The sequence below is a fragment of the Podarcis muralis genome, chromosome 13, assembly GCF_964188315.1.
Source record: "Podarcis muralis chromosome 13, rPodMur119.hap1.1, whole genome shotgun sequence".
NCBI classification, from domain to species: domain Eukaryota; kingdom Metazoa; phylum Chordata; class Lepidosauria; order Squamata; family Lacertidae; genus Podarcis; species Podarcis muralis.
Genome location: NC_135667.1, coordinates 21912326 through 21940050, shown reverse-complemented (window position 1 = coordinate 21940050; position 27725 = coordinate 21912326). Strand labels below are relative to the sequence as shown.

General features: G+C 41.5%; 3 protein-coding genes across 3 annotated transcripts; 2 read left to right on the top strand and 1 right to left on the bottom strand.

Annotated features, from left to right (window-relative positions):
* The first annotated feature begins 1221 nt into the window (after positions 1 to 1221).
* Positions 1222 to 10772, top strand: LOC114583205 (vomeronasal type-2 receptor 26-like). Its single transcript, XM_077918142.1, has 6 exons — positions 1222 to 1385; positions 2114 to 2405; positions 3858 to 4718; positions 6952 to 7179; positions 7985 to 8111; positions 9871 to 10772. The coding sequence occupies exons 1-6, from the start codon at positions 1222 to 1224 to the stop codon at positions 10770 to 10772; spliced, it is 2574 nt and encodes an 857-aa protein (XP_077774268.1).
* Positions 10773 to 17389: 6617 nt separating this feature from the next.
* LOC144325312 (uncharacterized) lies at positions 17390 to 19310 on the bottom strand. Its single transcript, XM_077918140.1, is given in 2 exon segments — positions 17390 to 18273; positions 19181 to 19310. Coding segments are annotated over 2 exon segments (1014 nt in total).
* A 383-nt stretch (positions 19311 to 19693) lies between these two features.
* On the top strand, positions 19694 to 26928 carry LOC114583206 (vomeronasal type-2 receptor 26-like). The gene is made up of 6 exons (XM_077918139.1): positions 19694 to 19851; positions 21189 to 21480; positions 22271 to 23125; positions 23804 to 24031; positions 25437 to 25563; positions 26027 to 26928. The coding sequence occupies exons 1-6, from the start codon at positions 19694 to 19696 to the stop codon at positions 26926 to 26928; spliced, it is 2562 nt and encodes an 853-aa protein (XP_077774265.1).
* Positions 26929 to 27725: the final 797 nt, after the last annotated feature.

Here is a 27725-nt window from a genome sequence, read left to right as displayed (position 1 = left end):
GTCCAACCTCTTGTGGAATTTCAGTAGCCACAAGCAAAACTAATAGGAGAGGCTGTGAAGGATGTTATAAAGAAACCCAGCACTGTTTAGAGCAAGAGAGGGGAACTGGGGGAATCTGTGTGTAGATTGAAAATCTGCCCTTTTACTTACGATGGTTGTTTTAGTGGCCTTGCTGCTGGTGCTGTTTCCTCACATGGCATTGATAGCTCACATTGTTAAATGCAGGGTTTGTTACCTACACCGTCCACTTCACATGTATCATCAGTCAGGAAATTTCATCATTGGACACATTGCTTCTTATGGTGGTTTCATTTCCAGTTCAGCACTATTCACTGAAGAACCCCCACCAGCATTGCCTGAAGAGTTTGCGTAAGAACTTGATTTATTTCATTTATTTTGTTGTTAACAAATTGTACATACATAAATAATAAAATATGACAAGACTAACAAAAAATGGATCACTAAACTTATTATTTTATAGTACATAATAATGAGATGATTACAGTAAACCAGTAAAACGAGTTCCTCAGTAAATCAGCTTTGAAAACACAAAAATTATAGGAGTAATGCCATATTGCAACATATATATTATAGATATATCTCATCTGTATGTACCTTTGTTCCAGCAAAGAGATTTACTGTTCTAGTTGCATCTTTTGTATCCTGTATGAACCATATGCTTTATTCAACTTTCTGGATGTATCATTGACTGTTTAGTACCCATTTTGAGGAAGTCCTGGTTAGTAAAGCTTTAAATCGTATTTATGGCTCTGGACAATTTTTATTTGAAAAGGATTCAGTTTTTATGTGTCCTATATTAATATCTGCAATAGTTCAGTGAGACCTTTCCTTGTCCTGCTCACTAAGAGTCTCTTTAAACTGAAGCTGCTGGGGTAGAATCCGGAAATATCTGGAAACAAAGAATATACCCCATGCCAGTCAAGTATCCCTATTTTCTGAGACATTCGGTGAATTACAGAAGCAACCCCAAATTCTGAATTCATCAGAGAATATCCTGTTTTCCCTCCACCGATAATGGGAGAAAGAGGAGCCGGCGCTTGCCACTTGCACTTGCACTTAGCAGAGGGACCTTCATGAAATGGAACTTTTGTGTGTAGGAGAGGCAGTTCCCTGCAGGAGCAGAGGCAGCAGACACATGGCATGCTCTTGCTTGCCCCTCTCTGCCACTGTCCAAGCCATTGCTGCTGTCATGGCGGTGTGATGTGCAGGAGGAGGAAAAGAATGAGGAGGGAAGAGAGCAAGCAGCTTCCAGGTAGGGGCTGTGACAGGAGAGGCAGCCAGCAGATTCACACATCTTTTGGTGCCATTCTCCTGCGTGAGCCAGCTAACATGCATCCTGATTTTCTGCTGGAAAAGGTTGGAGGGTATGTGTGCCCAGTTTAGCCTTCCCCAAAATCCAAAACTGATTTTTTAAGGGTAGTGCTCATTGGCAATTTGGGGAAATGAACTACAACTCAGTGCTACCATCAGCCAAAGAATTTTCATGGATCCAAATTCATAATTCTGGCAGCCCTTTCTCTGTAAAAGTCATGTAACCTGAATTTTGACTTTTTGGAAACATCATTCTCCTCATATCAGAGGAGATTTATGATTTCCATTATTCAGATGTAACCTATTTTAGTTATGTCACCTGATATACAAAGCAATAATCCTTCAGTTTACAAATGTCGTCACCACCACCATCACTTTCTTGTGTTCCTAACGCATGATATTAAAAAGATTATTTCTTTTTGATTTTCATTTTGTTCTCCAGCTTATTTTCAGTGAAAGCATCTTCACAAAATGCTTGATGTGTTTCATGGTTGGTGCTTCTTGTTTCCATTATCTTTGCATAGGCCACTTTAAACTAAAGACTGCCTTCAAAATATTTTAATAATAATGAGATACAGATACAGAAAGTAAAGTAAATCCCATAGTGTTCTTTGGGTTTGCTTAAAGGTAATTCTGCACAGAATCTCAATCTTAAAATGTTATACCAATGCTTATGGGATTGAGCACCAATGGATTCAAATGGATTGCTTTGGAAATACCTTTTGGGTTGTGCAACAAGTGTAGAACACTCTTCTGATAAAGTACACTATTCTTATTCTAGAGTGGTGCCCAAGAGTTACCAGTTCATCCTGGCCTTGACATTTGCAGTAAAGGAAATCAATGAAAACCCTCAGCTATTACCAAATATCACCTTGGGCTTCAACATCTATGACAGCTATGCTGATGCAAGGAAAACATATCATGCCACAATGCTACTTTTATTCACACTGGAGAAATTTTTACCCAACTATATATGTAGCATCCAAAATAATCTGACAGCTGTCATCGGTGGTGGGGATGCACAAATCTCCCTTCATGTGGCAACTATCTTGGATATTTATAAGATTCCACAGGTAGGACATCTGTGCCTGGTTTTCTGTGGGGAATATTAAAAATTCATACTATTTTCATTCTTTCTTGCAGATTGTATTTTATAGTTTAGAGACAGAAATACATACATTGGGAGTAATCAGATCAACCATTATCTTTCTTTGCTTCTTTTGCAAAGGACACTGAGACTAAGAAAAAATATATTCATAGTTCATTTGCAAATGAGAAAAACCACATGACATTCATAAAGTTTAACTGCAAATCAGTACTACATTTATATGGGTAGTCAAAGATCTGGAAACAGAAAGCATGTCCTTCATTATTGCAGGCCATGTTCAAATGGACATCTTATTCATTGTTTCCAATGTGCCAAGTTGTTAATTCTTTGTCTATATTGCTGACATCCAATAATAATGAATGGGGTATCATGTGAGCCAATTGTTTGTGCCAACCATGGAGTGACCATTTTGAAGACTGGGAAGCAGACCCATTCATAAAGTGGAGGTTAATTTTCACCGAAGTAACACCAAAATAGTTCAAAACATAATTAAGGGCTTATCTACACTTATCGTTGTTCCATATTTCTATGAACAGGTCTGGGCTTTCTAGGTCTGTGTCTGAGAGCTTGTTTCCCCATGAAAACCTGCTCTTTACTCAAAGAAACTGGGAATCCATGGAATCCATGGAAAAAGCACTTTGCTGTTGGCTCTGATTCAGCTGTAAATATTGGGTTTTTCTTGAGCAAGTGGGCGGCGGGGGGGGGGGGAGTGCTTGGTCACAGACCGGGAAAGTGTGGACCTCTGCCTAGAAAGTGTGGGGCAAAAGTTAAATATGGATAAGTTCTACCTGTTTGAGGAGAGAACCTTATCCTGAAGATATCCAGCAAGGCAGTGGAGGTTGAGCACCAGAGTTTTCCTTCTCCTAGATATCCAGCAAGACAGTGGAGGTTGATGGGTTACATCTGCCTCTCACTTCCCTCTACACCATGTGAGGAAACCACCTTCTCAACTGTTGGACCCACTATTGGTCTTGTCTATTCAATGCACCAGAGTCTGTTGTTACATTTAAGACCAACAATAATAAATTATTTTAATATATTAGTAGCAGGAGACTATCTTGGGAAGCAGGCAGATGCTTGGATGACTAGAGAGTCAAAGGTGTGCTAAAGTAGGATAAGGAAATTGTAGAGAAACTGTATGAATTCTTTGCAACTTTCTTCAACAGAGGAAGATATAGGGCAGATCCTCAATAATCAAATCACTGATGAGAGAGGCCTTACTCAGAACTAGCATGGCATTCAGCAACAGCAGCCTTAGACTCTAGGGCTGGCTGTTAGGACAACCACAATTCCCTAGGTTGAAGTTGGGGCTGGCACTAACTGCTTGTGCCCAACCTGTCCCACACCCCACACCACAAATCCCGCTGCATAGAACCACTTACGGTTATAATTATCTTTCCTACCCATTTCTCTTTAGCTCATATATGGCCCCGCTCCAGTGATGAATGATAAAACCCCACGGATTCCTTTCTACCAGATGGCACCCCAGGAAGGCCACCAGTTTGCAGGAATTCTCTCTTTACTTCTGTATTTCAGGTGGACATGGATTGGGATCACTGTGATGGATAATGACAATGGAGAAAGTTTTGTACAAAATGTGCTCCCACTCTTCTCCCAGAGTGGCATCTGTTTTGCCTTTATAGAAAGAGTCCCCAAACATAGTTTTCTCATTGATGGTCTTGCCATGATGGAACAGGGGGCAAACATACATGATAAAGTGATGAGCAGCAACGCCAATGTAGTGGTAGTCTATGGAGAAGCTTATTCCTTTGTATTTTTTAGATGGCTTCCATATCTATCAAAATTAGAGCAAATGTCAAATAATGTAAAAAGTAAAGTATGGATAACCACAGCCCAATTTGAGTTCATTTCATTGACCTTTCAGCGGGATTGGGATGCAACTATATTCACTGGTGCTATAGCCTTCAGAATTCATTCCAATAATCTACCAGGATTTCATCAATACATTGAGGGCAGAAACCCTTTCAATGCAGAAGATGATGATTTCATCTGGGATTTCTGGCAACATGCCTTTGGCTGTGTATTTCCCCATCGCGTTCTGGATGAAGTGGTGGGGGATATCTGCACAGGAATGGAGAAGGTAGAGAACCTTCCTGCGTCTCTCTTTGAAATGACAGTGCAAGGTCAAAGCTACAGCATCTACAATGCTGTCTTTGCCTTGGCCCATGCTTTACATGCCATGTCCTTAGCAAGACTCAAACATTCACAAATGATGAATAGAGGAAGGCAAAAGCTTTGGAAGCAACAATTTTGGCAGGTAAAGGAGTAAACCACCTCAAGTGGGTGTTACATTCTTTCCAACTCTTCCTCTACGGACATTTTCCTCTTCCTTCTTTTCCAGGCAACTAGAAAGTAGAGATAAGCCCTATTCAGTCAGGCATTCTGATGTCCTCTTTGAGGTCTGTGAAATCAATGTATGAATTATTTACAGAGGGATAATCATATCATTCTGTTGCAGCATGTAATGATAGTATTGCTGATTTATGTAGTAACATTTCATGAAATATTTTTGATGAGTACATCAAAGGATGAGTACATATCCCCTTGAAATTGCCCACAGCATTATTCTACCGGTAGCATTAGAATGGGTATGGCAAATCTTTTTTTCTGTTTGAAGACTTCATTTCCTCATGGCTAAATATCCTAGAATTTCATTCCAGCAGTAGCTAGGGCAAAAATGACGGTGGACATGGTTGGGGCTAGTAGTGGACTGCACCACCTCACAAACACACATTCACATATACACATGCACTGACCTATAGATATGCATGCGGACATTTATTCACACATTTTTCTACACCAATTGATTCTCTTTCTCTGTCTCACTCAAAAACATACACCCACTAATATATTAACTCATTCATTGTCTCCCCTTCCCCATTAGGCTTTAGTTTGTAAATATAAAATTTACAGCATGTTATGGTTTAAGGGGAAATTATATGAAAATGATACCGTGGTACCTCGGGTTAAGTACTTAATTCGTTCCAGAGGTCCGTTCTTAACACGAAACTGTTCTTAACCTGAAGCACCACTTTAGCTAATGGGGCCTCCTGCCGCCGCCGTGCCTCCGGAGCATAATTTCTGTTCTCATCCTGAAGCAAAGTTCTTAACCCGAGGTACTATTTCTGGATTAGCAGAGTCTGTAACCTGAAGCGTATGTAACCTGAAGCATATGTAACCCTAGCTACCAGTGTATATTGATGGTATCTAAAGGTAAAGGGACCCCTGACCGTTAAGTACAGACTCGGACGACTGTGGGGTTGTGGCACTAATCTCGCTTTACTGGCCGAGGGAGCCGGCGTTTGTCCACAGACAACTTCTGGGTCATGTGGCCAGCATGACTAAGCGGCTTCTGGCGAACCAGAGCAGCGTACGGAAACACCATTTACCTTCCTGCTGGAGTGGTACCTATACATCTACTTGCACTTTGACATGCTTTCGAACTCACCCCGTCACAGGGCCTCAAACCGCGACCTTCTGATCAGCAAGCCCTAGGCTCTGTGGTTTAGACCACAGTGCCACCCGCGTCACTCTATTGATGGTATCTAACACCGAGTAAATTGGCAAAAATGTATAAATCTAAATCCAGTAAGTGTTAGAAATGGAAAGAGAAAGACGGTTCTTTTTATCATAAGTGGTGGTCCTGTGGTAAGGTTAAAGCTTACTGGGAAATCATATATAATGGAATAAAAAAAATGTTTAAAATAACCTTTGTTTAAAAAACCCAGAAGCTTTTCTTTGGGGAATTATAGAAACAGAATTACCTAAAATGTATAGAAACTTATTCGTGTGGGTGGCTCGTACTCCCTATGATGAAGTATATTCAAAAATGTTTGTTTATGAGATTTACTTTTACTTTTTTCATTTTCTTATGTTTTATTTTCTTTTTCTTTGTATATTTTATATGTATATGTCCTGTAAATACTGTATCTAATAAAGAAAAGAAAAAGAAAAGAAACTTATTTGTGTATGCTACTACAGCAGCAAGAATGTTACTTGCTCCAAAATGGAAAGAAGCAGAAGTCCCAGCAAAGGAAGAATTGATACAAAAACTTATGGAATACACAGAAATGGAGAAACTTACCAGAAGAATAAGAAATAAAGATAAACTTTTTATAAAAGAATGCAAATGGCTGATTGAATATTTACAGACAAATTGTAAACAGATAAGAACACAGGCAGGATTATTGTAATAACCTGCAGTTTTATAAGCGTATATATATATATATATAAAGTAGATGAATAAATGAGCAAAGTAAGTTAATTTGGATATGCAGTGGGTATTAAAAAATAAATTTAAGGAACCGCAGAAAGGGGGGGGGGAGAAGTCAAGTTTTGAAATGTTAAAATGATTGTAAAATTAGTGAAATGTATAAAACCAGTGAAATGTATAACTGAAAAGTATAAATAAAATTTGAAAATGGGGGGGGGGTAGATTGTAAATGCTTATGCACTATTTTCTATATTTTTACCTTTTGTTTTCAATTTAGCTTCACCACTTTCTGAGAGGTGTGTCATTTAACAACACTGCAGGAGACACAGTTTCCTTTAACCAGAACGGAGAGATAATATCTGGCTTGGATGTCATCAACTGCATTATTTTCCCCAACCAATCCCTTCACAAAGTGGAAATTGGGAGAATAGATCCCCGGGCTCCGCCAGGCCGAGTGTTCACCATTGATGAAGATGCCATAACATGGCATGGCTGGTTTAACCAGGTAGATTCCAGGTGACATTTATCTAGAAAGTAATCCAGTTTTGAATGAGCATTGAACATCTGTCCTGATGCCTAGATTTAAGTTCGTTTAATAAATATAAAGACCTGTGGAAATACTGGTATTTGCCTTATGAAACAAACTGGACCCAAAAAATTCCATCCTAATTGCTGACCCGGAAAGGGTGTGAGAATAAGTGTGGATAGTGGAGGCAACAGAAGACCAGAGGGAAAAGCCAATAGCAAACAGAAACAGGTAGAAGAGACAACTAAAGCTTTACATGGAAACAGTAGAAGAGGTGGTGAAGATGAACAGAATGGAAAAGGGAGGGAGAGAAATGGAGTCAAGCTGCTGGGATAGATGGGGCACACTGGGTCTAGGAATTAATGCATCTCTCTATTAGTGCTTCATGTCACCGATTCATTTTTTGTTCCATTTTAAAAAGTTTCAATTTATATATTTAAATGGGTGTTTTAATTGTTATTTTCTCTCAAAATACATATTTAATTAAATCCACATTTTAATCTGCATATTGAGAATTGTTTTGCAGTTCTAGGGGTTCTTTTGAAAGGTATGATTGGCATCACTATTGGCCTCACTCTCACTTTATGGCCTAGATTTCCAAGCTGTTTCTTCCTTGGTTTAGAGTCTTCAACTGAGGCTGCTGGTTTTTAGTGCCAGAAAGAATTTTACCCTTAGCACAATTAGCCTTTGGTTGAGACGTTTCTGCCTTTATCGGTGGATAAAATGTTGGATTCCAAGTGCATGAATTTTAAGATTCTCATTCTGTTCTTTTTTTACTGATTAGACTCAGCCTCTTTCTGTCTGTACTGAGAGTTGCCACCCCGGTTTTAGGAAGAAAGTGAAGGAGGGGGAGCCATCTTGCTGCTATGACTGCATCCCATGTCCAGAGGGGAAGATTTCAAATCAAAAGGGTAAGAGGAGATTGGATCCAGAGGCAATAGTTACTGCTAAATAAAAGAAATGAGGCTTGCATTAAGTCATGTCTAGGTTGCTAGAGAAGGTAAATGACCCACAACATATAACGTGAGACAGACAGAGAAAGAGAGAGAGAGAGAGCACACTCTGTTGCTGGAGCACGAGACTCTTAATCTCAGAGTCATGGGTTTGAGCCTCATGTTAGGCAAAAGATTCCTGCATTGCCAGGGGTTGGACTAGATGGCCATCTTGGTTCCTTCCAAGTGTACAATTCTATGATTCTATGATTTCTGCTGGCTGCCAACCTACTACAGGACCATGATCAGTGCCGGATTTATGTATAAGCTAAACAAGCTATAGCTTAGGGCCCCACTCTCTTGGCCCCCCCAAAAAAAAATTAAAGAAAAAAACACTGGATATACATTTCCAAAATATAAGATAAGAAACAAATAAAATAAAACCTACATACAACAATTGTGTTTTGTGTTGTGTAGGCTCCTATGACGTAAGTAATGGGCCCCACCTGCTAGCCTGCTCCCTAAAATATCATTGGTTTGGACATATAAAGGGCCCCATCACCTCCAGTAGCTTAGGGCCTCATCAAACCTAAATCTGGCCCTGACCATGGTTTTGGTACTAGCATCTGATGCCATATGTAGCTCAGGCCAAGGTTACTTGTAAGACCCCTTATTCCTTACATACCTAACAGGGCACTGGGGTCTGTGGGAAAATTCCTTGTAGCAGTTCCAAAGATATCAGATGCTTGTACCACACTAACCCAAAGTAGGGCTTTTATGGTGGCTGTCCCTCTTACATGGAATAGCATTATGGTCAAGATTTGACAGGTACTATCTGCATTTTCTGCAAACAATTGATTTTTTTGATATATTTTTTTGTTCTGTTTTCCCAACTGGATGAATGGGTTTCTATAGGTTTTTGAATGCCATGGGTGTCAGTTCTGTATTGAATTGTTTCAGGTTTTTTAAACTTGTTTGTTTTTGTGGTGTTTTAAACTGTTTTACTTGAGACACGTATGTAGAAGGCGATGAATAAATGAATAGTGATAATAACAATAATAATTTCTAACTTTTCCACTTAATTTCAAAAGGGATCTTTGTATTGACAACTATAACTATAGGGAGCTAAAGGTGCACAGAAGATCTGTGATCCACAGGAACAAACATGTCAGACTATGCATACCTCATGACTGCTTTTCTTTACTATTTAAATTTGGATGAAATCTTTTGCAAGGGCTGGAAAGAAGCTTTAGAATTGGACATAATCTGTCATGTTTTGTGTGTGTTTTTCTGATCACTGGCCTTTGGGTATTCTGGATACATTTATCCAGTAAGAATGACAAAGGGCTTGTGGTTCTTTTGTAATTGAAGGGGAACTGGTCAACTCTTCTGCTACCTGCAGCATGCACCCAGACTATACATTCAACAACTGTGAGGGTGAATAGCCTATAACCTTACAAGCCACCCCAGTTCCTGCATAAACCTGGGATGTGAGCCAAATTTAACATGGCTTCCTGTCAGCAGGTTTACCACATCTTTTTAGAAAAAATGTTGCTTTATGTCTACATTCGTTCTAAACAAGTTAAACCAACCTGTGCCACAATCTATAGTGCCAGCACTAATATGTATTCTCTGTACTGAAAGGAGACATTTGATTTGAGATAGAGGAACAATTTCAGCATGTTGTTGATATTTGTGGCATGTAACTGGGATCAAGACCTCATATTTCTTTTTCCAGATACAGCTGAATGTAATAAATGCTTAGATGAAGACTATCCGAGCAAGAATCGAGATGCATGCATTCCCAAGAGTAGAAGCTTCTTGTCTTATGGAGAACCTTTGGGCATCAGTTTAGCCTGTTTTTCTCTTTCCTTTTCTCTGATCACAGCTCTGGTGCTGGGTACATTTATGAAGCACCATGACACTCCTATTGTCATTGCAAACAACAGGAACATCACCTACACTCTCCTCATCTCCCTCCTGCTCTGCTTCCTTTGTGCATTGCTATTTATAGGCCAACCTCAGAAGGTAACATGTCTCCTCCGACAAACCACTTTTGGCATCATCTTCTCAGTGGCTGTTTCTTGTGTATTGGCAAAAACCATCACTGTGGTTTTGGCTTTCATGGCCACCAAACCTGGATCTAGGGTGAGAACCTTTGTGGGGAAGAGACTGGCCAACATTATTGTTTTTTTCTGCTGCTTTGTGCAGGCAGGGATCTGTACTGTATGGCTAGCAACCTCTCCCCCATTTCCAGATTTTGACAGTCACTCAATGGCAGAAGAAATTATACTAGAATGTAATGAGGGGTCTGTGACTATGTTTTACTGTGTTGTTAGCTATATGGGTCTTCTGGCAATTATCTGTTTCACTGTTGCTTTCCTTGCCCGGACATTACCCGACAGTTTCAATGAAGCCAAGTTTATCACTTTTAGCATGTTGGTCTTTTGCAGTGTTTGGCTGTCCTTTATTCCATCGTACCTGAGCACCAAGGGAAAATACATGGTTGCTGTGGAGATCTTCTCTATCTTAGCCTCCAGTGCTGGGTTGATGGGTTGCATCTTTTTTCCTAAATGTTATATTATTGTGTTGAGGCCTGAACTGAACAACAGGGAACAACTAATAAGAAGAAAAGCCTGAAGAATTTAATAAGTGTCCTTTGCTATAATTTGTACCCAATACAGGAGATGTGTTTGTGTACCACAGAATATTGGTAAAGACCAACTCAACAGTTGCCTGAGCACCAAGGGAAAATACATGCTAGCTATGGAGATCCTCTCTATCTTAGCCTCCAGCCTTGGGTTGCTGGGTTGCATCTTTCTCCCAAAATGTTATATACTTTTGCTGAGGCCTGAGTTGAACAACATGGAACAGCTAATAATAATAATAAGGAAGAAAAGCTAAAGAAATAATAAACCTGTCCTTTGCTATAATCTGTGTTTTTCTCTGCATGTAGAGGAGAATATTTTCACACGTGTTCAGCAGCTCCCTTATAAATGTTTCTAGTTTCCAAAAATCCGTAGCTGAAAATTCATTTGGAAAAATGCTTTGGCATTTGTTTTTAGGAATACAATAATAACAGTACATTGTACACACACATTATTCTCTTGTAGTATATGTTAGTTTGGAGACTCGGAGCAATTCTTACCAAAATTTACTTATAAGCAAATCTGTATCTGGTCTTAATTCGCAATTATAAAACTTGCCTCAAAGCTTTCAGCATAATGGAATCTGTAAGACTACAATGAATGAACTTCATCCTTTTCAAGCCATTTGTGAAATATTAGTTGACTATTTTCCTTTCTAGTTCATTGAGCCAGATTTGACTGTCAGCTATTCCCTACTACAGAACAACAGAATGAAAGATAAAGCCTGTTGGATCAAGCTAGTGACCCTTCTGGTGCAGCAACCTGGGTACAAAGTGGACAAGCGGATGTCTGTGGGAAATCTGCAAGCGATTTACAGCAACTGGTATGCAGAAGCATTACCGCCTCCAACCACAGAGGCAGAGCATAGCCATCATGGCTATAATAATAATAATAAATTTTATTTATACCCCATCCTCCCCGGCCAGGATGTGGCTAACATCAAAGTATTTTGTTGTTTAGTCATTTAGTCATGTCCGACTCTTCGTGACCCCCTGGACCAGAGCACGCCAGGCACTCCTGTCTTCCACTGCCTCCCGCATTTTGGTCAGACTCATGTTTGTAGCTTCGAGAACACTGTCCAACCATCTCGTCCTCTGTCATCCCCTTCTCCTTGTGCCCTCCATCTTTCCCAGCATCAGGGTCTTTTCCAGGGAGTCGTCTCTTCTCAGGTGGCCAAAGTATTGGAGCCTCAGCTTCACGATCTGTCCTTCCAGTGAGCACTCAGGGCTGATTTCCTTAAGAATGGATAGGTTTGATCTTCTTGCAGTCCATGGGACTCTCAAGAGTCTCCTCCAGCACCATAATTCAAAAGCATCAATTCTTCGGTGATCAGCCTTCTTTATTGTCCAGCTCTCACTTCCATACATCACTACTGGGAAAACCATGGCTTTATTTTACGGACCTTTGTTGGCAAGGTGATGTCTCTGCTTTTGAAAAACATCAAAGTACATGATACATTAAAAACATAAATCAAACAATCCTAGCCATATCCTCTAGGGATTTCTCTAATTCACTTTTAAAACCATCCAAGCTGCTGGCCATCATTGCTACCCCCAGCAGCGAGTTCCATAGTTTAATTATATACTGTGAGATAATACAGTTCCCATAGCAATGGTTTAAAAAAAAAATATGGTCTGAATCAGGTCCCCTTGAGATGTCTAGAAAAGGCATTATGAATAAACCATGCTCTGGTCCATCACACTTTCTTATTCATTCTGATAGCCCAGACATTTTGATAGAATATTGTTATAGACTAGAATATTATGTCTCACAATGCCTTTCCATTAAGGTGACAATAGTTGCTACTGTTGCTGCTGTTCCTTGTTAGTCCCCTGTTATGCAAAGATCTCCTTGAAGCATTTTTAAAACAAAAACAAAACATAAACATAAATGCATTATTCAGAATTCATGCAAAACATTTGGTTTGCGAAGCACACATGTACCAGCCACAGGAAGCTTTGGCAGCATAACAACAGCAAGACATAGTCTCAGACCATCAAAAACCCAGGGGAAAGGGTAGGTCTGGAGGGTGACAAGCATGAGAATGGGCCTCTTCTGCAGTAACTCTCCATTTGTGGAATACTCCTGGCGCCTTCCTCACATACCTTTAGGTGCCAGGCAAAATCATTCCTCTTTTTGCAAGCCTTTGGCTAATTAAACAATCTATGACACTTTGAACTGTGTGTGGTGGGGTATTGTTTTTGTTTGCTATTTTGGTAAGTATTTTTGTATTTTTATATTGTAAACTGTCCTGTGATCTTTGGCTGAATGGCGTTATAGAAATTTAATAAATTATTTTAAAAATTACCTGGCATCAGAAAGGTTTCAGCAAAGCACCAGGTGGAGCTCAGTGCACAGAGCATTCCACAGTGGGGGAGCCTCAACTGAAATGTCTTAGTTCACCAACTTGTCTCATGGATCAGAACACAATATTCATAATGTATATAGGTCACTGGATTGATCGGGGGGGGGGGATTCACCAGATATAGAACTGAAAGCCAATATGTATTTTAGGGCTGCACAGGCTTCCCCCTCCCCATCTCCAATTCAATTTACAGCCTGATTCAGTGACTCAGATTTTCCCCTCCCTCTGCATTCAGACTGAATCCATTTAAATGGGTTGACCACTAGGCCAAGGACTCAATGTTTTCTATGGGCTCCTTTCCTTCATTGCCCCTCTCCCTGACCTTTGACTTCCTCCACCAGAAACTCATTCTTCCTGGTTTTCTGCCTGCAATGTCTGTCCTTTTTCTCACAGAAGAAGAAGAGTTTGGATTTGATGATACTAGGGCCCTGCAGGATCTGACATCCTTCCGCAGGGCCTGCAAGACAGAGCTGTTCCACCAGGCCTTTGGTCAGGGCGCAGCCTGACCCCCTCCTCTGGCAATCGGCAATCTGCACAGAATTTTGCTTGATGGTTGCCATTAATTTGATTTTAATTTGATTTAATTAATTTTATAATGAATTTTTTAAGAATGTCGGACTATTTTGATTGTTGTTAGCCGCCCTGAGCCCAGCTTCGGCTGGGGAGGGCGGGATATAAATAAAATTTTTTTTTTTTTTATTATTATTATTATTATTATTATTATTATTATTATTATTATTATGATCCGCTTTATGATTACCCTAAGGAGTCTCAAAGCGGCTAACATTCTCCTTTCCCTTCCTCCCCCACAACAAACCCTCTGTGAGGTGAGTGGGGCTGAGAGGCTTCAGAGAAGTGTGACTAGCCCAAGGTCACCCGGCAGCTGCATGTGGAGGAGCGGAGATGCGAACCCAGTTCACCAGATTATGAGAGTACCGCTCTTAACCACTACACCACACTGGCTCCCATGCCACTGGTGGCCAACATGCCTTTCCTGGCATTCCACCCACACCATTAAGTCACACCTCAGCCTAGTAGCAACTATGCATACTTCTAGCAGGAGGTTGCTGTAACCAACATTAACCAACCCAGTGCTTGTATTCTAGCACAAGTGCTAGTGCTGGGTCTGTTTGCTGCTCCCCCCCATCACTGGGCTTTGTCTCAATAGTCCTTTGTGGGGGTCCTGTGCTGCAATAACTAAGCTTCCAAGTTTTACTGCTGTTTGTGATTAGTATAGTGGAAGTCAAAGATCAGGGAACATAATAAAGCAGAGATTGGATTTTTCTTTCATTTAGCAGTATTCTCTCCTTCATATGTTTTACAAGTGTTGTGCAACTTTGCAATCAGAGATGAGCTCCATGGAGTTCAAGGGAGCTTACTCTCAAGTAGCTACTATGCATAGGGCTGCAGTCATGACGCATGGGGGACAAATGTGTGAAACCATGTCTCCCCAAACAAATTCCAGGATACTAACTATACCTTGCTACATTTTGGAATCTCCTTTCGTTATAGCATTTCATATGCTGAGCTTCTAACTTCAAAATTCACCACTACACCACTGGTTCCTTATTACCTAACCAAAGGGAATTAAAAAATGACAGTACTGAATATGGGACAAATTAATATTCTACAGCAATTCCACAGGGAGTCCCCAGCTTTGAATGAATAACTATGGTCATGTTAGATTATTAAGAGGACTGTAATTAAATCTGCTGCTTTTCAAAAATCCACTGGCAAAACTAAGGGCAAAGGATGCAATAAATCTAACCAGGGTAATTGAGGTGAGGCCTGGATTCTGATTTTGAGTACTCCTAGATTGCAGCCTCTGAGGAAACTAAACTAGCATTCAAACAGTTTTCGTTTTGAAGATGCTGATTATAATATTCCTGGGGAAATAGCAGCTTCTGTGTAGAATGAAGATTTACCCTTGTATTAAGGATGGTGATTTTAGTGGTCTTGCTGCTGGCACTGTTTCCTTACAACATATGTCAGACTCATAAGGTGATATGCAAGCTCCAAGATCCACACCATCCACTACACGCGTATTATCAGCCAGGTGATTTCATCATCGGTGGCATTGTTTCCCATGATGGCTTCTTATCCACTTCTGTAACATTCACGGTGGAATCTCCACCTGTACTGCCTGAAGAGCTTATGTAAGAACTCAGCTTCACATGATCAATCCTAGAGCAGCAGCTTCAGAACACTGGCTGAAACTGCAAATGCCAGCTCATTTATCTGAGGATAATTCTCTTTGATTTTAATACAATTTTCCTTGATCTGAAAACTCACAGGAATCTGGTGTGAATAATAAATAAATAAATAAATAAATAGATAAATAAATAAATAAATAAATTTTATTTATACCCCGCCCTCCCCAGCCAGAGCCAGACCCAGGGCAGCTAACACCAGTAAAATTACAATAAAAACATAATGGGGGGGGGGGGACCAATTTAAAATAAGGGGTTAAAATACAATTTAAAATGCAGCCTCATTTTAAAAGTAGCCCATAGATCAAAACCATAAGGGGAGGGAAACATAACAGTCAGACTGAGTCCAAACCAAAGGCCAGGCGGAACAGCTCTGTCTTGCAGGCCCTGCGGAAAGATGTCAAGTCCCACAAGGCCCTAGTCTCTTGTGACAGAGGGCTCCAAGTCGGGGCCAGTACTGAAAAGGCCCTGGCCCTAGTTGAGACCAATCTAACCACCTTGCAACCTGAGACCTCCAAAGTGTTGTCATTTGTGGACCTTAAGGTCCTCCGCGGGGCATACCAAGAGAGGCGGTCCTGTAGGTACATGGGTCCTAGGCCACATAGGGCTTTAAAGGTCAAAACCAGCACCTTAAACCTGACTCTGTACTCCACCGGGAGCCAGTGCAGTTGGTAAAGGACTGGATGAATGTGATCCTGCGGCAAGGACCCCCTAAGGAGCCTCGCCGTGGCATTCTGCACCCGCTGGAGTTTATGGGTCAGCTTCAAGGGCAGCCCCGTGTAGAGCAAGTTACAATAATCAAACCTGGAGGTGACCGTTGCATGGATAATTGTGGCCAGATCAGGATGAGAAAGGTAAGGGACCAACTGCTTAATACGGCGGAGATGGAAAAATGCCACCTTTGCTGTGTCTGCAACCTGAGCCTCCATGGAAAGGGAGGTGTTGAAGGTTACACCCAAGCTTTTGACAGAAGGCGCTGGCACTAATTAAGCCCCCGAAAGAGATGGGAGTTGGCCTCCCAACCCCATCTCATCCTGACCCAGCCAGAGGACCAATGTCTTCGAAGGATTTAACTTCAACCAGCTCCCACAAAGCCATCCAGCCACAGCTTCCAAGCATCTGGTCAGTGTGTCTGGGGCCAAGTCAGGGCAGCCGTCCATCAACAGATAAAGCTGGGTGTCATCAGCATATTGATGACAACCCAGCCCAAAGCTCCAGACAATCTGGGCAAGGGGGTGCATAAAGATATTGAAAAGCATCGGGTAAAGGATTGCACCCTGCGGAACTCCACACACCAAGGAGTGCCATGGCGGCAACTCCATCCCTAGCACCACCTTCTGTTTCCGATCTGAGATAAAGGACACAGCCATTGTTGGACTGTGCCCTGAATCCCCACGTCAGCAAGGCGGTGGTTCAAAAGTTTGTGATCGACCATGTCGAAGGCTCCTGACAGATCTAAGAGAATCAGCAGTCCTGACCCGCCTTGATCCAGCTTTCTACAGAGATCATCTGTTAGGGTGATCAAAGCTGTCCCGGTCCCATAACCAGGGCAAAAGCTGGACTGAAATGGGTCCAGAGCCGATGTTTCATCCAGAAACCTTTCGGCAACTGCTCTCTCAATTACCTTACCCTGGTACGGAAGATTCGAAACCAGGCAGTAATTGGATAGATCTAAAGGATCTAGAGATGTTTTCTTTAAGAGCAGACACACCACTGCTTCCTTCAACTCCCCTGGGAAAGTCTCCGTGCCAAGGGACTGATTGATGATCTCACCCAGGGGGCCCCGCTCCTTGTTGGACACACTCTAATCAGCCAGGACGGGCATGGGTCAAGGGAGCAAGTTGTGGGCCTTCCAGCTCAGAGGAATCTGTCTCCATTGGCAGGGAGTATCCGATCGAAGTGGTCCAATACTGGACCCGAGGACAATCGAGGGGCCTCCAGTTCTGTTACCGTATCCAAATTGGCAGGGAGGTCACGGCGGAGAAGCAAGACTTTCTCTGCAAAAAAAGCTTGCAAATGCCTCACAGCTATGGGTCAATTTGGCTGTTCCTCTAGGATTGTTAAAGACCTAATTATTCTAAAAAGTTGCGCCGGGCGAGAGCTAGCGGATGCAATGGAAGCTGAGAAGTAAAACTTTGCAGCTTTCACTGCCATCTCATAGGCTTTCATAAGTGTCCTATAAGATGTTCTTGAGGTTCTGACACAAGCACACCGTCATACTCACTCTAGCCGTCTGAAGTCCCACTTCATTTCCAAGAGCTCCTCAGTAAGCCAGGGGGCCCGGTTTCGGCAGGGTTGCAGAGGGCGCTTAGGTGCGATCTCATTGATGGCTGCCAAGAGCCGGTTATTCCAGTTCTTGACAAGCTCATCTAGTGAGCCGCCAGGGGGAGCAGGGTCCTGCAAGGCCTGACGAAATTCATCAGGATCCATCAGTCTTCGCTCACCACCCAAACGGGGTGGGGGCGGGAAGTCAATCCTGGCTTTCAAAGTGTAGTGATCAGACCATGGCACTTCCACAAGTGAGAGCATGATCACATCTATACCCACACCAAAAATCAAATCCAGCATGTGGCCTGCTTGGTGTGTGGGACCCAAAACAAACTGGGAGAGCCCTAATGTCGCCATGTAAGACACCAGGTCCAGAGCCCGTGAGGAGGTGGTGGCATCAGCATGAACGTTGAAGTCCCCCAAAACCAGTAGGTTAGGGAACTCCAAGGCCCAGCCTGCCACCATATCCAACAGGCCTGACTGCGTGGCTGCTGATGCGCTAGGTGGTTGGTACACCAGCCAGACAGCCAAGCTCTCCTTGGTGCCCCACACTAGGCCAACACATTCAATGCCCGATATTGATGGTGATGGCAGAGCCCTGAAAGAGCAATCCTCCCGGATTAATGTAAAATGGATTTCAGTTATAAAACCTAGAAATTATCAAAATATGGAAAATTGAAGGAAAGCTTTCCCCATTTAGACACTGTCCCATCTAAGTTATGAGCCAAATCTAGTAAAAGGCACTTCATGCCACCGGAATGTTTTATTTTTATAGGGATCTTCAAACGAGCAGCTGTGGGACGCAGGTGGTGCTGTGCGTTAAACCTAGGGCTTGCAGATCGGAAGGTCGGCGGTTCGAATCCCCATGACAGGGTGAGCTCCCATTGCTCGGTCCCAGCTCCTGCCAACCTAGCAGTTCGAAAGCACGTCAAAGTGCAAGTAGATAAATAGGTACCGCTCCAGCGGGAAGGCTAAACAGCTTTTCTGTGCACTGCTCTGGTTTGCCAGAAGCAGCTTAGTCATGCTGGCCACATGACCCAGAAGCTGTACACCGGCTCCCTCGGCCAATAAAGCGAGATGAGCGCCACAACCCCAGAGTTGTTCGCAACTGGACCTAATAGTCAGGGGTCCCTTTACCTTTTTAAGGAGCAGCTAGAAATGAAAGAGTTCAAGGAGGAGTCAAGCATTGCTAGTCTCTCAGCTGAGATGATTGAGAGTACTTGCATTCCTGTCTTTCCCTCTTCTATAATCTAATGGATTATTAATTAATAATATTATTTATTGGGAAGTTTTTAATGTTTGATGTTTTACTATGCTTTATTTGTACAATAAACTGCCCAGAGTGGCTGGGGAAACCCAGCCAGATGGGTGGGGTATGATGATGATGATGATGGTTGTTGCTAGAGGACAACTAATGGAGGAGCCTGATGCAACTGGATATTTTACTTTAGTCCAACAGTATAGAATGACTACAGAATTCCTTCTCCAAAGACACAGCTGATATTGATTGATATTGATTGAATATCCATTGATATTCCCTGTTCGCAACAAGTGTACCTCTCAAAAACAGATGCTGAAAACACCATTTGAGGGTAAGGTCATAAATATATAGTTTAAAGATATAATCCGTAAAATAGTTTGTTGCAGGCCCACACTTATCCTCTGTTATTTTGGGTGTCCGTTTCATGTTCCGAATCATTCCAAGACGAAATATTCCTTGCCATGGTGAAGAGGAGCAGTTAAAATGACAGTTCTGAATATTCTTCAGCAAATCTACAGAGGTTCCTCCATTTTGACTTAATTATTGCCCTCCTGATTGATGATCAAATTGTCTGTAATTAATCCTGCTGCTTCTCAAATCCCTGGTGCAGTTTCAGTGGCCGCTGGAAAAACTCAAAATAAAGCTTGTGGAGGATGTGATAAATAGAATCATGGTCATGTAAAAAGGTGTGGGGTACATTGAGAAGACTGTATCTAAAGGTAGAAGGAAGATGTGCCCTTGTATGGAAGATGGTGGCTTTTGTTGTTTTTCTGCTGGCACTATTTACTCAAAAGGTTTGTCAGGTCTACATGGAAAACTGCAGGGGTCAGTATATACATAAGCCACTTCATAAGTACCATCGGTCAGGAGATTATATCATTGGTGGCATTGTTTCTCATGGTGGCTTCGTCTCCAGTCCAAGAGCCTTCACTGAAGAATTTCCACCGGAATTATCTGAAGAGCTTGTGTAAGAACTTTTTGTTTTTACTTCTATTTATTATGTCACTGGAGTCCTAGAATAGCAGCATCAGAACACCTGCTGGGGCTACAAATCTATGCACTCTTATTTGGGAATAACTCCTTTCAAACTGAATGAGATCTATCTCAGACTAAAAATGCCTAAGGTTGTAGTGCTGAGGCAATTAAAAGAACACTGAAGGGGGGAGAACCTATTGCTCCACAGGGGAGTGAATAATATGTTATTGGGAGGAGTATGGGGTAGTACCTCTGGTTGAGGACACCTCTTTTTCCTTCTGTGTTAGTTTGTCCACCTTTGGTCCCCACCCAGCACTCAGCTCTCACCAGTGGCTTCTAGAATCTGTCAGCATGCAAGAGCAGCCACACCCTGGGAATGGCTTTGACTGGCCAACTAAACCAGGTATGGGGAGCTGATGAGTTCCAAACCCTCAGTTTCTTCCTCTGCATGTGAAGGCAGGCTTAGGTGGATTGAGTAAGCCCATAAGCCTGAGGCTGAGTTGGGAGGAAGAAAGACATGCTCACACGTTACACAGTGGCAGACACGTGTTTGTTGTGGAACGTGTGTGAGAGAGAAGGCATTTGCCAAGCTGCACCATGTTTTTCTTTTTCAAAATGATTCAATTCTGTGGGAACCAGATGTATTTAACTTTAACTGGTCTCCTTTTTTAACTCCCTTCCCAGTTCCCTTATTTCAAAATAAAATTTCTTCTTTTCTTTTTGAGGACTAATCAGAACACTTGGAGGAAGCACAGATCAGTATTACCCAAATGGAAACTCACTTATCATACTAAGAATTTTCCTAATAACCAGCTTGGTATCACAGTATTCCTCCCTTTTTCCTTCCATCCCATGACCACTGCAGCAATGTAACCTGCCTTCACTTTTCCTCCCCTACTCTGGCCTGACCCCTTGCAAATCCAAGTTTATGATATGACTCTATAAATCCATTAATGGGGGCTGTGCTATGAGGGAATGCAAATACAGTATGGTGATGTGGAACTACAGATCCTACAACTGGGGCTGCATGGTGACATTCTTACACTTTTGTTATACAGAGAGAAAGCTCAAAGTCTCGGTCCCCTGAAGGGTGGAATTGCTTGCAATGTCACAATTATAATCCAGTTGTTCTTGTTGTTGATAATGATAATATACAGAACAAAATAATAATTAAACTCACAACACAGCAGAAAGGGAGATCCGTGTTATTTATTAGGGTCTTACAATCTTATTCCCTTACAATGCCATGCCCCTATGCCAGTGATAAAGCCCACTAAATTCAAAATAATTAACTTTGTGTTTTGATATAGATTGCAACTCTTGTTCTAGGGTGGTGCCTAAGGGTTACCAGCACATCCTGGCCTTGGCATTTGCAGTAAAAGAGATCAACAAAAACCCTCACATCTTACCCAACTACACCTTGGGCTTCCACATCTATGACAGCAACAACAATGCAAGGAAGACCTGTCATGTCACTATGCTACTTTTATCCACACTGGAGAAATTTGCCCCAAATTATAGGTGTGGTATCCAGAATAATCTGACAGCTGTCATCGGGGGACTTGACACTGAAATCTCCCTTCATGTGGCAACTATTTTACATCTCTATAAGATTCCACAGGTAGGGCACTTCTGTGTGTTTGTGTGTATGGGGATCCAACACCATTTTCATACTTCCTTGGTCCTTCCAGATTTTATTTTGTGGGTTGGAATCAGAAATGGATGGAATAGGAATAGTCAGATTCCTTCCTTCCTTCCTTCCTTCCTTCCTTCCTTCCTTCCTTCCTTCCTTCCTTCCTTTCTTTTCCAAGACTAAGAAATCCCTGTGATATAGTTCATTTATAAATGAGGGAGGAAATTGGAATTGGGAACAAAGCAGCTTCTGATTTTCCTGTATTCATAGGTTTGTGCAGTGCTATTTTCCTTAAAAAAAGGTTTAGGGGTACTCTCATTTTCCTACTCATATTGAAATACTGCCCCTCATTGAGGCCATACTTAAATTTACAAAATGTTTAGGGGTATGCATACCCCCCCCCCAGAAAAAGCACTGGGTTTGTGACAAATACCAGCCAATCACACATACTGTCTTTTTAGGGATGGTTATTGAAAGGATGTAATGCAACAATGAAAGCATTTGCCAACAATTTATTTCTGTGACAAACCATATTGTCGACATAAGTGGAATCTTCCCATCTCCAGCCAAGGAAATCTTAGCAGCAAAATGAGAAGCCTTACAGAGATCTGAACACAGATTTCAAAAACAAGCATAAGACCCATATTGAGATTAATCCCTGCTTTTAATAATTTCATTATTTGTACCCCACCCATCTGACTGGGTTGCTCCAGCCACTTTTGATCTATTCCAATCAGCATTTCCAACCATAGCATTTACTTCTCCAATCTCTCCTTAGCTCACATATGGCCCTGCTCCAATGATGAATGATAAAATCCCAGGATTTTCCTTCTACCAGATGGCCCCCCAGGAATGCCACCAATTTGCAGGGATTCTCTCTTTGCTTCTGCATTTCAGATGGACATGGATCGGGGTCCTTGTGATGGATAACGACAATGGAGAAAGATTTGTGCACACTGTGCTCCCAGTGTTTACACAAAGTGGTATCTGCTTTGCCTTTCTAGAAAAAATTCCAAAAATTAGTTTTGCCAGTGACACAGAGGGTATGATTCAACATGGGGCAAAGCTGCATGATGAAATAATGAGCAGCAAAGCTAACGTAGTGCTGGTCTATGGAGAATCTTATTCAATGGTAGTTTTAAGATGGCTTCCATTTCTAAAAAACTTCGTGCCTGTGACAATGAATATACAAGGTAAGGTATGGATAACAACAGCCCAGATGGAGTTCACTTCATTTGTCCTTCAACGCAATTGGGAGTCAAGATTGTTCCATGGCACTATATCTTTTGGAATTCACTTAAATGATTTAAGAGGATTTCATCATTATGTTAAAAGCATAAATCCTTCTACCACAGATGGAGATGGTTTCCTCAGGGACTTCTGGCAACAAGCCTTTAACTGTGGATTCCCAGATTCCATGGTTGGCAATGTGAAGGGGACTATATGCACTGGGAAAGAGAAGCTGGAGAACCTTCCTGGAGATTTTTTTGAAATGAGCATGACTGGCCATGGCTATAGCATCTACAATGCTGTGTATGCTGTGGCCCATGCTTTGCATGTGTTGACCTCATCTAACTTCAGAGGAATGGTTCACAAAAGGAGACAGAAGGATTGGAACCAACAGTTATGGAAGGTAAGGGGTTGAAGATTCTCACCATGCATAGCACCTTGGAATAATGTTACTTCCTCCCAACATCTGGGGTTACTCAGTTCTGTTTGTTTCCTGGCTTTACTACTTTCTGCATGGGTGTGAGAAAGAGGAAACCAGTGTTGGATTGATAAATGTATGACATATTGAGATGCTTTCAAATTTTGGCTAAACAATGGTGGTACCACACATATGAAAGAGGAATAAGTCAATGAGCTTATTCAAGCAGAAAATATCCATGGTGGGGGTGGGGCTGATGAATGAGCAGTCAATTGAGATGCGGCTCCAATCACAACTTGAAAGCAGTGATGGCAGCCAGAGGCATCGGCATCATTCTCTTAGCAACCTCTATTCCCCAAATGCTTCATCAGAGCAAGTGATCCCACAACAATCTTGAGAGAGAGCAGACTGACAAAAATAACAAGCAAGCAGGATGTGTAGGATATAAAATATATTGGAAAATCCACTTCCACCCACATATGATTCAATCACCATCAACCATTGACTCTGGGCTTGGCTCACTATTAAATTAAATTTGAGGTTTAAAAGTTTCCTATGTGTGAACATCTTTTCATAGAAACAAACTTCACCATTCCAACATTAAATCTTTATCTGAAAGATAAAAATGCAGCCTTTCCTAAGCTCCTGCTTTTTTCAATCTAGCTCCACCACTTTTTGAGAAGTATCTCATTTAACAACACTGCAGGAGATGAGGTCTCCTTCAACCAGTATGGGGAGGTAATCACTGGCTTGGATATTATCAACTGGATTATTTCCTCCAACCAATCCTTTCATAGAGTGAGAGTTGGAAGGATGGACCCAAAGGCTTCTCCAGATCGTGCATTTACCCTTGATGAAGATGCCATAACATGGCACAGCTGGTTTAACCAGGTAGGGTCCAAGGGTCTTTTATTTCAAAGGAGTTCCACTATTGAATAAGCACTGATTTATTGTCCAGATTTCTAAAACTGCTTTCATTTAACAATCATACACACCCATGAAAATCTGATTTTTTTATTGAAATAATATTACTGTTTATGAATTGATATAAATAGGAAACCCCACAGATTTCTGCCCAGGCTGATGTGCCAGAAAGAATGAAGAAGTAATGTGGGTGGAAAGGCAACATAAATTGCAAAGAGACGAGAAGGAAAAATTGAGAGAAGACAGGAGAAAGTAGAAGAGGAAACAGGTGGTTTCAGGGGAGCAGAAGAAGAGGAGAAAAGAGGAGTGATAGTGAAGAAACTTGAGCAGGAAATTTGACACACATCAGTCTTACAGGAATGGCTGTCAGGGAAAGGTTACACAGCACACCTGGCCTCCCGACAGCAATGTTGCTGCATTACCAGGAGGGAGATAGGTAGGCACAATGCAGTGGAAGTTCAGCGCTGCACTGGCAGTGGGTATGCATTGGTCCATATGACTTTTAGACCATCTCTCTCTCTCCCTTCCACTAAATGGCAGTGGCACCACTGCCAGTATGGCAGCCTTCACTGCCAACCACTCTTTCTGATTTTTATTGTCCTTTTTTATTTTTCAGTTGTTAACTACACTACCCATGGAACTAATTTTTGCTGCCAGTTTTTGTAATAGATGCATATTTTTACCCATAGATTGGTTCTGTTCCATTTCCTCATAAATTAGTTTTTTAATGAAAAGAACACTCACAAAATACATATGTTAAGATGCATATTCAGAATATATATTAGAGGAGTGATATCCTCTTTTTCAGCAAGCAGAAAAACCACTGGGAGCAAAGCAGAAAAGAGTACTGGAAATTCCTAGCTCCTCGCTAAATTTACAAAGCTATCAGGACAGGAAAGTAAGCAAAATTTTACAAATTGGGAGATCAAAATAAACATTGGTGAGGCAGAATAAAACGGAATAGGATAGGGGGAATAAAAACTCTAATGCAGTTATCCTGAGTTATTTGAACAAAAAGCCCACCACATAAACTTTAAGGTAAGAGTTAACCTGACATTCATAAGAGCCTTTGTAAAAACGTAAATTGGTTCCAACAAAAAGGAATGACAAGTATCATGAATATTTTTATCAAATAATATAAAAATATATAGTTATATTATGCTTGCTTTTCTGCTCTGTAATGTGTGAGCTCTGCCCAAACACTTCAGTATCAGTGAAAAAGAGGTATTATTGCCAGCTTTCAATGAACAGTAATATCTGCTATATCATACCAGGTATTTTCTCCCTCTACAAACAAAAAGGACCAGAATCCAAAAGATTCCCTAATAATTTTTCTCTTTATTATAATTATGTTCTTTCATTTATGGATCAGACTCAGCCTCTTTCTGTCTGTACTGAGAGTTGCCAACCTGGATCTAGCAAGAAAGTGAAGGAAGGAGAGCCATTTTGTTGCTACGATTGTACTCCATGCCCAGAGGGGAAGATTTCAAGTATGGAAGGTAAGAAATACACATAGAGGCCTGAATCCACTCTGCATTACTTGGACTCAGCTCCCATTGAAATAAATGCAAGACATGTAAATACGCTTAAGTTAGTCTGGATCAAACTCAGAACAGCTGTTAATCAGAGGAATATGCACATAACACAATAGATTAATCTTTTAATGCTTAGAATGTTAATGAAAGGTTATGGAGACTTCTGTTTGCCTAGAGAATGGCAATCTCTACCACATTTAGCATACCTATAACACCCTAAATAGATGACCACACCATTTTCATTGCAGCACCCCTCTCTTCACTCTGATACTACTTTAGATTCATGTAACACTTAAGCAGTTATACTCAGCCCTGTAGACACTTTACAATATCAACACTGACTGTATTATTGGAATGGGCAAGTGAAAAGGGAGCAACTATGGCATGTTGTAGAAATTAATGGCAATAAACATCTTTCCTTTTCCAGATATGAATGACTGTAATAAATGCTCAGATGAAAACTATCCTAGCAAGAGCCAAGATACATGTGTTCCCAAGGTTATAAGCTTCTTGTCTTATGAAGAAACCTTAGGCATTACTTTAACCTTCCTTGCTCTTTGCTTTGCTTTGATCACAGCACTGGTGCTGGGAATATTTCTAAAGAACCACAATACTCCCATCATCAAAGCCAGCAACCGAAACCTCACCTACACTCTCCTCATCTCCCTACAGCTCTGCTTCCTTTCCGCTTTATTGTTCATTGGCCAACCTGAGACCGTGACATGTCTCCTCCGACAAACTGCTTTTGGCATCATCTTCTCAGTGGCAGTTTCTTGTGTGCTGGCAAAGACCATCACTGTGGTTCTGGCTTTCATGGCCACCAAACCAGGTTCCAGGATGAGGAAGTGGGTGGGGAAAAGGCTGGCCTCCTCCATTGTTCTTTCCTGCTCCCTGACTCAAACTTTCATATGTACTGTGTGGCTGGCAACCTCTCCTCCATTCCCAGATCTTGACATGCATTCACTGGCTGAAGAAATTATACAAGAATGTAACGAAGGCTCTGTGACAATGTTTTACTCTACCCTTAGCTATATGGGCTTCCTGGCAGCTGTGAGTTTCACAGTGGCTTTTCTTGCTAGGAAGTTACCTGACAGTTTCAATGAAGCCAAGTTTATAACTTTTAGCATGTTGGTCTTTTGTAGTGTTTGGCTGTCCTTTATTCCCTCCTACCTTAGCACCAAGGGGAAATACATGGTGGCTGTGGAGATCTTCTCTATCTTAGCCTCCAGCTCTGGTCTGCTGTGTTGCATCTTTGCCCCCAAATGCTACATTATTCTGTTGCAGCCTCAACTGAACAACAGGGAACAGCTAATAAGAAGAAAAGAATGAAGTTTATTTTTATTGTGAGTTATTTGTTATGATATATTAGTGTATGTTTATCTTAGTTTTTTGTAGTGTTTATCTTTTTTCCAATTTACTTGAGCACGAAAGGGAAATATATGGTAACTGTGGAGATCTTCTGTATTTTAGCCTCCAGTGCTGGATTGTAAGGTTGCATTCCCCCCACCCCCAATACCCGATTCCTTTTTTCAAGCAAGCATGTGTATTCTGTGGCTAATACCTTCTCTCCCATTCACTGACCAAAGAAATTATACTAGAACATAACAAGGGGTATTTGTCTATGTTTTACTCTGCTCTTGGCTACATGGCTTTTTTTGCCAGGAAGTTACCTGACAGCTTTACTGAAGTCAATATGATCACTTACAGCAGATTGATCCATTGCAGTGTTTGGTTGTAGACCCAAGCTGTTAGGAGTCCAGGTTCCCAGATTGATAACATAGTAAACATATATAATTAAAAAGGAGAATTAAGTGCAAAAACAAGCAATTAGCTCCGGACTGCTCTAGCCAAGCATCCGGCATCACCACTAAATTGACCCTTCTAAGGAGTCCTTCCTACGTCTACAGAAGATATTGAACCTGTGACCCTTAGATTTCTTGTTTTGTTTCCTGTCTAGTAGCCTTCCTATTCGTCTATGTCTTGGGCTCCTTGGGTCATCTGCAGCCCCGTCCTGTGACAAAAGGCTGTCTCTCTCACTTTCCATTCCTGTTTGTGCTTCCTGAGAGCTTCGGCTTGGTTCCAGCCTGCTCTCAGCTACTGCCTTATCAGTCTGCTTTTCAAGGTCA